Source organism: Rattus rattus, chromosome X (assembly GCF_011064425.1).
Source record: "Rattus rattus isolate New Zealand chromosome X, Rrattus_CSIRO_v1, whole genome shotgun sequence".
In the NCBI taxonomy this organism is placed as follows: Eukaryota; Metazoa; Chordata; class Mammalia; order Rodentia; family Muridae; genus Rattus; species Rattus rattus.
In genome coordinates this window covers 73755956-73772337 of record NC_046172.1, presented here as the reverse complement: position 1 = coordinate 73772337, position 16382 = coordinate 73755956, and the positions used below count along the sequence as shown (strand labels likewise).

At 34.3% G+C, this 16382-nt stretch overlaps 1 protein-coding gene across 1 annotated transcript in view; it reads right to left on the bottom strand.

Annotated features, from left to right (window-relative positions):
* Window positions 1-16382, bottom strand: part of LOC116888613 (protocadherin-11 X-linked) — a 284660-nt gene that overhangs the window by 201104 nt on the left and 67174 nt on the right. Inside the window, exon 3 of the mRNA XM_032889912.1 lies at window positions 1984-4476. Within this exon, the coding sequence (XP_032745803.1) occupies window positions 1984-4476 (2493 nt within the window). The remainder of the gene's footprint in view (window positions 1-1983; window positions 4477-16382) is intronic.

Genomic DNA, 16382 nt, shown 5'->3' with positions numbered 1-16382 from the left:
TATTTCTATGTTCATACAAACAAATTATGAACATTTGTTTTACTAATTCCTTGAGCTAATCCATTGAAAGATATGAATTGCAAATATGATACAGAAAAACTCAGTATGCAATGTTAAAACGTGAAAAAGTACAAAAAGGAGTACTCTTAAAGTGCTAAGGATAATAAATATTCTTATTAAGGAGTATTTCTGCTGAACAATGTTGAAACATAGCTTTAATTCCAGCACTTGGGAGAGAGAGGCAGGTGAATCTCAGAATATGAAACCAACCTGGTATACAAAACAAGTTTCAGTACACCCATCACCTCATAGATATACCCTGTCTCAATAAGCCAAAAAGAAGAAAACAGTAGGGGTTGGGGATTTAGCTCAGTGGTAGAGCGCTTGCCTAGCAAGCACAAGGCCCTGGGTTCGGTCCCCAGCTCCGAAAAAAAACAAAAGAAGAAGAAGAAGAAAACAGTGAGAAAAGAAATATTCCTAATAAACAAAATAATGATGGAAAGAATGAGAAAACAAAAGTGTACACTGCAATGGTTAAATACAAGCAAAAACACACTCTTTGGAGATGATAAACATTTATTACTTTTGTCATTGATGATGCAGAGTATTATTACTAATGCAAATTGTAGAAACCCCTATAACTTTCTTCAAAGCATAGCAGATACCCTAAATAGCAACTAGAGTTTTAATTTTCTTTTCAGCCTAATATATTAAAACCTTACCTTCACTGTGTGATTAAAAGACAGGTATTAACATCATTATTTTTGTGTATTTTAAAGCATGTAGCCTCAAATTATCATTAGTTTTCAAACTTGAAGTTATGGTCAGTTATTTACAGTGTTTCCTTGAATCTGGCTTCTTTCAGAATTTCTTATTTCAGTATTTATAACTTTCAATGAAAAGGAATTTATCTAACTTTCACTTTATAACCAGTCTATTAAGCCTGAAGAAGTTAATAAATCAAGTTTATTCTGGCAAATGGATTTACTAATTTACTGTTATTCACTTGAAATAATAAAATCAACAGGCAACACGACATTTAGAGAAAGAAGTAGATAAATTCCATTGCTTAACTTCATTAAGGAAATAATTTGTTTAAATAATTTAATTTAGTCATGAATTTCTGGATAAATTTGTACTTATTTCTCCATGGAATACTAATTTAAAAGCACTGTGTAAACTCTTGCTTTCTGAAATGAAATGTGTTTGAAATTCTTGGGCACCAATTTCTTAGTTCTTACAATGCTCTAACTTTCTTTCATGCCCATTAGGACAAACAATCATATTCTATTTCCTAAAGGTCATTATGTCTTAAAAACAGTTCCTGATTGACCTTGAAAATACAAATATTTAACTGGTAACCCTAAGATGAAGATGTTTCTGCATTTCTTTATTTGACTTGAAGATGAGAATGAACAAACCCTCACTTTCTTAAAGTGTTTTAATCTTTTAACGTAAGTCAAAATATTTTGTCTTCCTAATTTGAGAAGCAGGTAGAATGATATTATAGAAAAGAGGTGTTGGATATGTTAGTGTCATTTAAAAATGTTGATTATCTACAGATTTGCCCATATTCACAGAGGATTCACAGAGCCATTTGGTTTGAGAACTACTTATCACATTAGAAAATGTTTTCCTATAACGTAAGCAGCCCAGGCTTTTCTGAGTCTCATGAATAATGTGGTAAAGCAGGTAGTGCTATAATCTTTAATAGATAGTTTTTCCAAGGATATACTGAAGCAAGAAGCTAATCACACTGCCACCTACAGACAAGATTACCCTTTTAATAATCAAATATTCATAACAGCATTAACTTTGTACTGACTACCAAATTTAAAGGATTTCATATTCCTATTTGAATATTATGTGAAATGTGATTGGTTTGTTCCTTCTTAGAAATCAATGTTCTTTATAATCCTATCTCAGGTCAAAAGAATGAGAGTAATAAATTAAAAGGATTACATAGAATCTTGGATTACTTACAGGTCTGGTATGCACAGACACAGGAGTCTTGAAAGTTGTCACTGGATAGCTGCACTCAGAAACACTGTAGGGATCAGAACTGCTGGAGGAGCACTTGGAGATGGAATCACACCCAACGAAGGTATTATCAAGAGGCAGCTCCTGAATGATGTGGTGCTTTGAGTTTAGGGGTGTTTCAGGCTGGATCTGGAATGCAGGCTGGGGAGAGGCAGATTTGTAGTGTCGAGCCAAATCAGGGCTATCGGGCTTGAAAGTAGTAGGTGTAGTACCCCAGTTGTATTTGCCCATGGTTTGATCTTCCAGCTCAATAGGAAGATCTAATGTGACACTGTTTCTCTCATTGTCAGCATCATCTGGTTTTGCTTCTTCAATACTAACAAAATTAAGCAGCAGGTTCTTGGGGGGATGCTTCTTCTTTTTCTTCTTCTTCTTCTTCATCATAATCATCTGTCTGTTTTCTGGGTTTGGAGTAACCCACTCAGAATTCTGTTTGTTTTTCTGAGAAGCCTTAAGGTGTGGTGATTGGCGGCATCTTACTACGGCAGTGATGAAAATAACTAGGACAACAGTTATGGTGCCAGCAACAATGGCAACCATGATCTTGACATAGTCGGTGGTTGGTGAGGATGCACTTGTTTCAGAATTTTGATTTGCAGGTGAGTCAATGCTTTTGCGCACCATTTCATAAATCAGGGTAGTATTGGGCACAGACTCATTTACAAAGAGATTGACATTTACAACATTGAAGAGAGAATCAGGTTGTCCTAAATCGTTAGCCTTGACTATGACTCGATGTAAACCAATATCTGAAACCATGCACTTCTCCTTCAATGTGATGTTGCCTGATATTTGTTCAATCATAAACAGTCCTTTTGTGTTTCCTCCAACAATGCTGTAACGAAGCTCTGCATTCATGCCAGTATCATTGTCAATTGCAAGAACCTTGAAGATGACTGTGCCAGGATCTGTGGATGGTAGAACCCATTCAAAGGAGTAATTGGAAGGAGGGTCAATAAAAATTGGTTTGTTATCATTGACGTCAACCACATTTATGGTTACTTTAGCAGTTGAAGAACGTGATACCCTACCACCATCCTCAGCTTTTACATAGAAAGTATAGGATTCTTGTTTTTCTCTGTCAAATGAAATATTTGGCCTGATGACACCAGACTGTGGATCAATAGTGAATTGATTGTTCACATCTAAGACAGAGAGAGTAACTGCAGAATTCTCTCCATAATCAGGATCAGTCACAGTTATTAGCCCTACTGTGCCATGTTTTGGAAGGCTTTCAGGAACATAGAAGTTATATTCATTATGAGTGAAAATTGGGCTGTTATCATTCTGGTCAAGAACGGTCACGAAGACAGTGGCATTGGACATTAAGGGTGGAATTCCATTGTCCTGTGCCAGGACTGTAAAGTAATACTTTTCCTGTTTTTCTCTATCTAGTTTTTTCACTGCAGTCAGGATGCCTGTACGGCGATCCAGGTTGAATTCAGGTGGTGCATCAAAACCTAGCAGGTAGTTTATTTCAGCATTGCGTCCACTGTCTGCATCTGTTGCACTGATTTTTGTCAACTGCGCACCAGGAGAGTTATTTTCAGGAACAGAAAGGCTTATGAAAGATTGGGTGAAAACCGGAGCATTGTCATTTTCATCTTTTACTTTGATCAGGAGCATGGATGACTGATTCAAAGGAGGTTTGCCAGCATCAGCGGCCAGTAATTTAATGGCATATTCTCTGGTGGACTCAAAGTCAAGAAATGCAGCTGTCTCCAAGAGAAACTGATTACTGAATACTGGACGTAATCTGAAAGGAACTTCATGATCTGTGAAGCATGTCACCCTACCATTATGTTCAGAATCCTTATCCATCACAGTTATGAGAGCAATTTTAGTGTTAAGCGGAGCATTCTCTGAAAGGAGCACAGTGCCATTGGTTGGATTGACGATGTATCTTATGTCAATTGATGGGACATTATCATTGATATCTGTAACATTTACCAGCACCATTGCTTTTGCTGGTGTCGATCCACCATCAGTTGCCAAAACCAATAACTTGTGGCTTGGTGATTCTTCCCTATCCAGTGGTTCTTTGACAGTGATAAGCCCGGTAGTGGTGTTAAGATGAAACAGTCTCTTAGCCATATTGGAGACTAGATTGCTGAAATAAAAGTGAATCCTGGCGTTTTCACCTATATCAGCATCTGTGGCATGGAGTTGTGTCACTGAAGAACCTATAGGAGCATTTTCTGGTATACTGACTTCAATTTCCTTCTCTACGAAGACTGGGCGGTTGTCGTTTGTATCAGCAACACTTACTTGCAAAATAGCTGTACTGGATCTTTGAGGAAAGCCACCATCTTCAACTTTTACTTTCATCACATAGGTATCCTTTTCTTCTCTATCTAATTCCTTTTGAACGATCAGCTGGGGCATCTTTTCTCCTTCTGGTGTTTCAACGACATCAAGACCGAAAACATTTTGACTCTGGAAAACATAGAATTATATAAAATTCAAATTATATTAATATACAATACTACACATATTGTAAATTATAATTAATTTTATGCTAAATATTGTAATGAGGATGATTTCCAATTTCTATAATCCACAAGACAGGAGGAAAGTCTCAGCAACAGATACCAGAATACCTAAGCTCTGCATTTCAACTTGGCCTACAGTTAACATTGTGATCAGATGAAGGTTATTAAATTTTTTAATACATTTAACACATAGCATCTTATGGTACTAAATGTAGTTTATTACATAAATTATTTTTGTTTGCAAAAGAAATGTATAGAATTTTCAAAACATTGTCCTTGAAACTATATGTGATACAATGAAGTGATTATTGATTATGCTTTTTTAAAAACCCTCACATCTAAATAATACAATTTATGAAGCATTTTAAAATAAAAATACCCTGGGTTCGGTTCCCAGCTCCGAAAAAAAGAAGAAAAAAAAATAAAAGTGAAAAAAAATTAAATAAAAATAAGCTACCCATTTACATTTTATTCACAGATTTATATTTGTATAGGAAAGGAAATGTTTTTATATTTTATCTATATAGTGTCAAATTAATAAGCTGAACTTTAATTTTAATACAGCATACTTTTTGAAAAATGATTTATCAAATTGTGATATATGAATTCTCATAATACACCTTTTATTAAAAAAATGAAGTTAGGTAATCTCGGTAACTAGTAATTAATTGCTGTTGATACTCAAATATAATTTTAGGGAGGTTTAAATTCTCAGTGCTTAAAATTGTAATTTTTAGTCTTAATGATTCTTAATTCTACTTTTGTCAGTATATCCACTGTGACTACCTAGAGGGTTATGAAATTCTTCTGGGTATGAGAAATATGTTGGTTGGTAAGTAAAAATATTTGACTAATACAATAATAATGAATACAGAGAACAGTACCAATGACTTTTAAGGTATTTAAATATGGAATTAATATCAGCAGAATAAAAGAATTACTGAATTCTGAATATAATATGTAAAGCTATATTACAATGTAACATTATTTAAGGAGAGTTATAAAAGAAGAAACTACCATTTATTATTGTTTTAAAAGAATAAACATTCCAAAGTTAATGAATTTCAAATACAACTCTGTAATTTAAGACTAATATATAATGATCAAGCCATGATAATTTAAATTACTAAGCTTCTATAATTCTATATTTTCTTCATATATAATTAGGTTTTAGTCTACCTTAATTTCAAATTATGTTCTATTTCAATAAAAATTAAATGAGATTAAAATTTCACAGAATAGATTTACTGCATTTGTTTATTTTAAATGAAATTGGATCTTTCATATGGCAAATTTTTGTAATGTCCCTGGAGATAATAAAATATCAGCTGGTGGATATTATATATATTGTTCTCCTGTTTTTTTAATGAGTGAATTATTCAATATGATAATGGAGTATTTACATTTTAATTCATTAATATAAGAAACAGTCCAAAAATCAGTTTATATTTATGTGTAATGTTTTGCCTTTTCAACAGCTCTATGCAGTTAATAGTTGCTGGGGAGGATGTTACAAAAAACCTATTTATATTGCTGTTATTATATCAAACATACAGTTCAAAAATGTAATATTGCTTTTTAGGTTGTTTGTATTCTTGATTTTGTGTTGTATTGGTTTGCACTCATGAAGGCCAGTATATTCCAATACATCTGAATTTGAATTATCAGACATGGCTGTTGAGAACCAAACTTGAGCCCTCTAATTAAGCAGACTTAACTGCTGAGCCAAAAAAAAAAAAAAAAAATCTGCGGTAAACATAATGTCCTTCCACCAAATATTTAAATATCTAAGTATGACTTGCTATGTTCTATGTAATGTGACTGGATCTCTAATTTGTAAAGCCTTAATATACTAATGCATGTGAACAGAGGGTAAATATAAAAAGTCTTTGTTTATATGTACATATGTGAAGATGTAACATGCAAATACATGACTGCACTAACAATAGTTTTCATAAATAAAAATATAAGTTTAAAAGAGAGATACTATTTCCAAAGACAGAAGGAAAGCAACCAGCCTTTGATTATTTTCTAATTTCAAAGTAATTTTCTCATCTATGTAAACTCAAGAACATTCACTATGTGTATACTTGTCTATTATTGCACTTAACAATATTAAAAGTTTATTAAGAGTAATTCTATGAAATAATTTTCATTTTTCTGATAATGAATGCAAAAGTGTCAATAGCTAATAAAATTATAAAATATTTTGTAAACATTTATTTGTGAAGAAAATATGATAATAACTGTTATTTATAAATATTTAAGTGTGAATAAATTATGATAAATATTTGTAATATAGGGGGCAAAGATATTACTTCTGAAATATTAAAGTTTATATCTCTCAAACAAGCATGTGTTCAACTAAAACATGAACATTAGAGAAATGAAATGAAATCATTAATATGGCTTTTAGAGTTAGTTTAAACTACATAAAATTGTCAGTTCTAATTAATGTTAAGATCTATTTTATGGACTAAAATATCTCCTTTATACTATAGAACTTTTTAGTCTAGGAGTGATATTTCTCTTTAGATTCAAAAATGGACTTGGAGTAGCAAATCCAAGCCAAACAAACAAAATTCATGGAAAAAAAATAAAATGAGTAACTTGACTGAGAAAAACCAAAAAGTTGATCTGAAGGAGGAGGCTTATTTAAGCTTTGAAAATGCCTACCCTGGTAAATGATAATATTTTTACATGCATATGCATAACAGCACTGCATTTTTTATTGGAATTTAACACAGCACTTTCAATATCATAAATCTTGTACGATTGCTCAAAAAAACATACAATACTGATAAATAGTTAAAATACATCTAGGAAATTGGATTCTCATTTATTAAATGTGTAGATTAAGGAAAAGGGGTGACAAAACTAAAAATTACTTCCTCAGCTTTTGCTACTGAAAATGTATTAAAACAAGAACCTGAATTTAAAGGTTGTTTCTTTTATGTCTTATAAATATTGGTGCATATACAGGTATAAGATGGCTTTTAGGTTACAGATGAGTTAGAAATAGATAAATCTCAGAGACATGGCTATTTCAGAAGAGTGCAGAAATATACTCAATAGAAATCACTATAATGAATTTGCTTTCATTCTACCAAAATTGTCTTGTTTTGCTGCATAAGCTGAGTAAAAATCTATTAGAAAGAATAAGAAAAAGTATTTATATATTCAGTAGTGTTGTCATTTATATTCTCTGCACTATTTCTAGAGCTTTTGTTTTACCATTCATTTGTAGCACTATCACTATCACAGAAAATACAACACAATGAATTATAAGCAAAGTAGTTTGAACTGTTTTGTCACATCTATATCAATAATCCAGAAGCCACAACCTTTCCGCCATTACAAGTACAGTTAAGAAATGAGAATAATATATAAGAAAACAAACCATTTTTTCTAAAATAAATTTGAGCTAAATATTTATAGTAATATCATTAATATTAATGAAGTCATATAGAACTTAGCAGATTCTATATGTTCATTCCAGTACCTGTGTTTAGCAAAGTCCGTTTTGAACAAAATATTCACATAACATTATTCATCCTTTTGGCTTTAGTATTATTACAAAGCAAAATTATTTTCACTGCACTAAACCTTTATTTTAAAATTTTATCATTAGTAATTTTCATAGTGGCAATTTAGAAGTGATTACATATTTTTAAAAACTGCTTAATAATTGGAAGATTTTTATTAATTCTGTCTTTTTATGGCTGTGTAACTCTGTTTATTATATTAGGCCAAAAACATTGCTTATTGTTCATAAGGTATTTTCACAGTAAAAGGTTTTCATGTATTAACAGCTACACAATGCTACCACTGGAATGATGATTTCATTGAAGATAACATATAGTGATTATTGTTGCCTGACAACACATTAACAAATTACTTTCATTGGGTTCCTCTTAATTCATTTGTTTCTCTTCCTTCCCTTCTTTTGGTTTTGTCTATTCTTCACTTTACTGGGGAATGTAGATATTTACTTACAGAAAAACTGTATACCTAGGAATTTTGTTGCTTGTATCTATCTATACACAGAATTTGGGATCCTGAAATAGGATTTTGAGTTCCAAGGAAGGCTAGGCTACATATTGAGTTTCAGGACAACAACAACAAAAAAAAAAAGAAAAGAAAAGAAAAGAAAAAAAGAAAAGAAAAAGAAAATATGAAAGGCACAAAAATGAGATACAGAAAAGTGACTCATCTCCCAAAAGAATGTGACAATATTTGATGAGCATATTTGCTTATTCCAAATTCTGATTCTTTCTTACATGTTTTGCTTCTGTTTCATCCATTTTTCTTTGACCCTTGAATTTCGAAGATTTACAGAATTTAAGGATTCTTACATATCTGAAATAAATCTTATGTAAATATTTGATACACAAATTAGAAAAGAATGAGAGATTTTATTTTTAAATTTTATTTGAAGGTATTTTAAGGAATAGAACTTCAAATTTGTAATTTTAATACCTAGATACTTTAATTGAATAAAATGCCATTCCTAATTGCTGTTAATCAGCTCTTTTTTTCCTTTTATTGGCTATTTTCTTTAGTTAATGTTCAAATGTTATCCCTTTTCCTGGTTCCCCCTCCAGTAAGGTAATTCCCTATCACACACCCCCTCCCCCTGCTTCTATGAGAGTGCTCCCCCTACTACTCATCCCTTTTTGGCTCCCTGCCCTAGCATTCCCCTATACTGGGGCACCAAGCCTTCACAGAACCAAGGGTTTCTCCTCCTACTGATGCCAAACAACGCCATTTTCTGCTACATATATAGCTGGAGCCGTGGGACACTCCAGGTGTACTCATTGGTTGGTGGTTTAGTCCCTGAGAGCTCTGAGATGTCTGGTTGGTCAATATTATTGTTCTTCCTATGGGGTTGTTCCTTCAGTTCTTTCTCTAACTCCTCCATTGGGGTCCCTGTGATCAGTCCAATGGTTGGGTGTGAGCATCTGTATTTGTCAGGTTCTTTTATGATTGGGTTACCTCACTCAGGATGACATTTTATACTTCAATCCATTTGCCTATGAATTTCAGGAAGTCATTGTTTTTAATAAATGAGCAGTGCTCCACTGTGTAAATGTAGCACAATTTCTGTATCCATTCCACTGTTGAAGGACATCTGGGTTCTTTCCAGCTTCTGTCTATTTCTTCTCTTGTTAAAAAGTTAGATGAGCAGAATTTACAAAATAGCAGAAGCAAAATATATAAAATCACTGAACACTTATATTTGAAAGTCCTTTAAGTATGACCTAGTGTTCCTGCTCCAGAAAGGATGTTAAGATACATGGAAAGTATATGACTTTCTTGTGACCATATGATGAACTCATTGTGCAGCCAAAATTGAACACCAAGGATCAAGAATTCCAGTAAAATGGTTTCTAAGTAAACTAATAGCTATTTTTCAAAAGGAAGGTTTTTTGGATCCAGACAAAAACTCTGTGTTATATGGAACACTTAGCATGGGTGAATGCCTGATAAATGTTGTTGAAAATAGGGCACAGTGTGTGTGTGTGTGTGTGTGTGTGTGTGTGTGTGTGTGGAGTGTGTGTGTGTGTGGAGTGTGTGTGGAGTGTGTGTGTGTGTGTGTGTGAGTGTGTGTGTGGTGTGTGTGTGTTATGTGTGTGTATGCGTGTGTGTGTGTGTGTGTGTGTGTGTGTGTGTGTCTGTGTATGTGTGTGTGTTTGTCTGTGTTTGTGTGTGTGGTGTATGTTTATTTTCTTATAGTTTGATGTACTTTTTGGAGGGGAGTTTATTGCTTTAACTTATTTTTGTGGTTTGTATATGTGGGGGGGTACTATGAGTTTGTATGTTTGCTTGTTTGAGAAAGAATTGTGTTAATAGGTAAGGATGGAGAGTAGCTGGAATGACTTGAGAAAAAAGAAATATGATCAAAATATATTTAAATTGAGAAAAATTTTCAGTGAGTGCATACCTGATAAGTGGATATTAAACAAAAAGTACAGAATACCTAGGTTAAAACCTACAGACCATAAGAAGTATAACAAGCAGAAATGAGTGATGAGGTTTCAACCACACTTAGAAGTGGGAAGGAAATTATAACAGGAGGAAGAGGGAGAGAAGACCCTGGGTGGGAGAAGGGAGGAGAGAAAAAGGAAGACACAATCAGATTGGGAGAGAGTAGAGAAGTCCATAGGGCCAAAAGAATAAATGAAAATAAGCAACTTCAGGGAATTGGAAGTGAGTGGACACTTTAGCCAGGAAGTGTGACACTCTCAGGATTTATTTGGGTGACATTAGCCAAAATGCTCAACATTAGGGAAAGGGAACTCTGAAGAATCCACCTCCACTAGATAGACAGGGCCTCTAGTAGAGGGACTGGGTTACTAAACCATAGTCAAAATTCCTGACCCAGGATTGTTCCTGTCTAAAGAACTACAGGGACAAAAATGGAAGAAAGGATGTCCAATGATCTGCTCAACTTGTGATCTATCTCACAGGGGAGGGGGACATCAAAGCTTGACACTACTATGCAATGTTTCACTTATAGGCCGAAGCCTGGAATGGTTGTCCTCAAAGAGGCCCAGAAAGCAGCTGACTGAGACAGAAGCAGATGCTTACACCAAAAAAATTGAACTTAAATTAGGGATCCCTATCATTGAATTAGGGAAAGGATTGAATAAGCTATATGAGAGAGAGACCTCATAGGAAGACCAGCAGTGTCAACTACCTCGGACCCCAGGGAGCTCCTAGAGACTGAATCATGAACCAGAAATATACGGGGGCTAGTCTGAGGCCTTTAGCATATATGGAGCAGAGGTCTACCTGTTCTGGGCTCAGTGGGAGATGCACTTAATCCTTGAGTGCCTTGATGCCCTAGGCAAGGGGGAGGTCCAGGAACTGGTGGCAATGAGAGCATCCTCTCTCAGAGGCAAGGAGGGAGATGGAGGCTTCAAAAGAACTGTGGGAGGGGGGACAAAATGTGGAGCAGAGACTGAATAAAAGGCCATCCAGATACTCACCACCTAGGGATCTATCCCATATACAGTCACCAAACCCAGACACTATTGCAGATGCCAAGAAGTGCATGCTGAAAGGCAACTGATAAAGTTGGCTCCTAAGAGGCTCTGCCAGAACTGATAAATACAGAAGTAGATGCTCACAGCCAAGCATTGGACTGAGAATAGGATCCCCAGTGGAGGAGTTCAAGAAAGAACTGAAGGAGCTGAAGGTGTTTGCAACCCAATAAGGAAGAAGAGCAATATTAACCAACTAGACATCCCAGAGCTACCAGGGACTAAACCACCAACCAAAGAGTACACATGGAGCCACCAATGGCTCCAGCCACATAGGTAGCATTAGATGGTCTTGTCAGGCATCAATGGAAGGAGAGGCCCTTGGTCCTGTGAAAGCTAGATGTTTAGGTGTTTTAAAACAATGGCATGATATGAAAAATACCTCCAGTAGTCTAGAAGCATAGCTACTATTTATGTTTATAGAACCATAAATACATTAAATGAACTGTAAGTAGTTTTGGAGCTACTGTCTTCACCAATGAGATCTTCTTGTGAGGTTGTGAAGAGCAGCCTACAGTCTTCACAAAAGCCTGAGCTCTTTGGGTATTCCAATGTGACATAACCCAGTTCATCTACTGAACATTTCGTTTGGTGACAAGAGATGTCCAGTTGGGACTCTGTCTCCTCCATTATTTGGTGTCTTCATTTAGATCATCTTCATCTATCTATATATGCATATATTTGTTCCGTATAACTTTTCATAGTACCCCTCACAAATTTTAGCTATCTCTTCTCATATTCCTCCCTCTATCCTCTTCCTGCCCTCCTTACTTGATTCTCTCTTTTTAGGCCCTCCCAAAATTCATACATAATTATCTATTCTATTTTCCTTTCTTAAGGAAGAGGAAAAGTTGAGGATAAGCCTATCTTCTCTGACTGTCTCCAATGTGATCATGACATTGTTTTGGTCATCTAGAATACATGGCATGGAAGTCATGGCAACAAAATAAGTAGAATCATACAGTGACTGTTATGCTCCATTGTAATACATAAGGAGTGTCTGTGCCACTGGAACCTCATCTTTTTTCCACCCATCTTAGAGATACACATGATCTTAAGATGTGCTAAAGTCCAAAACAGATGAGAGATGAACTAAGGTGGAGTTCTGTTACTCACTTCCATGAAATTGTCAGATTAAATTATGGGATCTTTTGGTGATACAGATATTTTGAGTCACTTTTGTTTATCCATGTTAAAGCCTAATAAACTCATTGGTTTACTGAGAAAGATAACAAATACATGTGCTCATATGCCTTAGGATTTAGATATTTCTAGTCCTAATAAAATGCTTTCTAAGTGTATTAACCACAAAAAAATAAACATCAAAAGCTTTTGGACAGTAAAAATAATATACAATTCTCATCTCAAAATAGAAGAAAACTACTAACAAACATACTGAATCAATGTTTTCTCCTTTCAGTTACAAAGATAAGAAAGTAAATTTTACACATGAAGTTTAACTTGGGTAATGTGTTTCATATTCTTTAAAAGGAAGTATCATTTCACATAATCTTTCTACATCAAAGGGCTTGGATTTTGATTAAGGATATTCATATATATATATATATATATATATATATATATATATATATATGATCTTCTAATTGTGTAAGTGGTTGAAATAATTTACTATTGTTCAGTTTGTTAATTATTTCTGAACTACTATCTTTCTTGAAATCATTATCATTTGAACTTCTTGGGAGGAATTTTTAAATGAACTTGAATCTTCACGGTATTGCTAATTTTTTCTATAAAACTCAGAATATTTTAATGTTACAAGAAAATGGGAAGATACAATTAAGTATGTTTCCCTACAGGAGATATTTTAGAGGCCTTGGAGACATGTTTGTTTGTCATATCTGGAGAAGTGAATGCAGCTGGGATGCAGTTCTCAGGAGTACAATATGCTGCTACACTTGCTACAGTGCAAGGAATAGTCTCTGTCTCAATTCAAAAGAAAATTACTGAGATCTAGTTGTCAGTTATATCGAGCATGATAAACTTTGGATGAACACAATGAGAACAGCAGAAACAAGAGAAGACTAAATTGTACAAAAAAACAAATTTTACTGTGAATTGTATACCAGAGAAATTCAAAATGTATGTTCTAAAACAAAATTAGAGAAGACAAAGAAAAACATAAATGAGGGTAATTAATATTTTTCATGAGAATTGTTGGTACAAACACCAATCTTTTAGAGATAGTAAACAGATAGTAACAAATCAAGTTTTGTTGCATTTATTTATCTAGGAATAGACCATTTGGAAAACTTGAAGTGAACAATAACTAATACCTAATTTTAGGAAAACAGAAATGGGCTTTTAGGAGTACAAACATTTAGCTTATAATACTATATACTAGGGCATAATAAAAGCTAGCTAATTTTATAGAGAAAAAAATAAGTTGAAATGTATTGCCCATTGGAGAAGTTCATTGTACACTTACATTACTGTGTATATTTAAGAATGTGTATGTGTAGCTAGTATAGATCAGAGGACAACTTTCAAGAAGTAGTCACCTGTATATCCAGCCTACTTGTGGACTCTAGGGATAAGACACAGGTCATCAAGTTTGACAGTAAGTGTGCTTACCCCTGAGCCATTTCATGATCAAAATGGATCAAACACCACTTAAAGGTCTTAGGCCAAGGTACCGTAACAACGGTGTGGTAGATTTTAATGCACCTGTAAAATTAGTACTGAATTCAACTGAGTTTGATTGATTCGTTAGACAACCATACTTCAAAACTGGAAAATGATTTATTATGGAGATCTTTGGGTTTCAGCTTAATTTTAAAAGCAAAAGGATTCCTGTCCTAAAACCAGTTTTATTCATAAGACATAGATAGAGGGAAGGAGGGAACTTTGAAGAAGGGGGAATGGGAAAGGGAATGGGGATTCAAGATCAGGTGTGGGGAAGGAAAGGAGTGATGGCTAGATGCCAATGAAAAGAAATGGAAATCTGCAAATGACAGAGGTGAAGAGGTGGGGGAGGGCATGTCCAGGACAGAGAACTGGGTTAAGAGAGGTCCCCAAAAATCCATGGGATTGACCTTAACTGTGGCTCATAACATTGGGGATATGAGACCTGAAGAGACCACCTTCTGTAGCACGCAGGTATCCCAGTGGATCAATAGAGACACCAACCCACCCAGAAAGCGTTTAAACCAAAATTTATTCTGTCTAAAGGAAATGCAGGCACAGGGATTGCAGCAGAGACTGAGGGAATGACAAACCAACAAGCAGGCCTACTTGAGACTGACCAATCCCATGGACAAACAACAATTCCTGAAACTATTAATGATACTCTGTTATGCTTACAGACAGGAGCATTTTGTCTTCTGAGAGGCTCCACTCAGAAGCTGACTCCATAGGAAGACCAACAGAGTCAACTCATCTGGACCTTTGCAGCTCTCAGAGTCTGAACCCCCAACCAAAGAACATACACTGGCTGGACCTAGACTTCTCCACCCATATGTAACAGATGTGTAGCTTGGCCTACATGTGTGTCCCGAATAATTGGAATGGGTGCTGTACAAATAGCTGTTGCCTGTTTCTGGGATATGTTCTACTAACTGGCCTGCTTTGTCTGGCCTCAGTGGGAGAGAAATTGCCTAGAATCCCAGACACTTGAAGTGCCCAAGGTTTAACCAGAAGACAAGGGGAGAGGGGAGGGATTGTGGGAGGAGGTGACTGGGAGGGGAGCAGTTAGCACGATGCAAAGTCAATAAGTAAAAATAAAATAAAATAAAATAAAATAAAACAAATAAATAAAGACAGTTCTAATACTGTGAAAACTGAATCATAGGAGAAAAAGAAATGAAAACATAAGCAGTGGTATATGTATATGATATTTTCTTATTTATCATACATAAACAAATGTCCTATTTTCTAACGTGAAATATAGTACTAGTTTGATTTCTTTGTTGTTGTTTTGTTTATGCATACAGTGTGTTACTGTATTTCCAGCTGGCCGGGAGCTTGAAGCAATTGCTTAACTAAGCCTCTTAAGGGTTGGGATTATAGGTGTGTACAACCACACCAGACTTTGATTTCACAAGAAAACATAACAGATTGTGACAATTTTCTTAGAAAATCATAATGGTTTAAATATCTCAGTTTTAAAATAATGCTCATAGTATTTTAATTCTTCTAGTCACACTGAATTGTTGAACAGGTAATAGATAAAGTCAATATATTGTGCTTATAAAAATGTGTAAAATATTTCCAGCATTGACATTATTTCTTATTTAATTTTTGAGAACTAATGCTCATTAACTACACAATATAAGAAAGTCCATAGTAAGTCAGCCGAATTATTACGGTTTTGAAATCTCCAAAGCTGATCTAGCTCATCCTTTACCTATTAATGGAAATACCTCTCACTTATTCTACTAAAGAACTGTCAAAATGTCAAAGATATGATAACTCTTGACATTTTAGTGTATAAAATAAATGCTAAAACTATATATTTAGTAGGTAAAAAGTATAAATTCATTTTAATTTAACTCTTTATTGAGCTGAGGTTTTGTGTTCATAATGATCCACAGTTAAGAATACTTACTAGTTTAATTTCATAATAGTAAACTCTATTTTGATTAATAGCTACATGCCTTAATTTCAAAGAGCAGAAATTATAATCCTTCATTATCACTAGAAGATATAAGGTATATATAAAGTCATATGTCTTGAATAGCATGTTCTAAAAATGGATCTCTAAATCATGTCCACAATATTTTAGGTTAATAAAGTGATGAAATCATAGTAATTTGGAAATGTGAAGATATATTGATCATGAAAGATT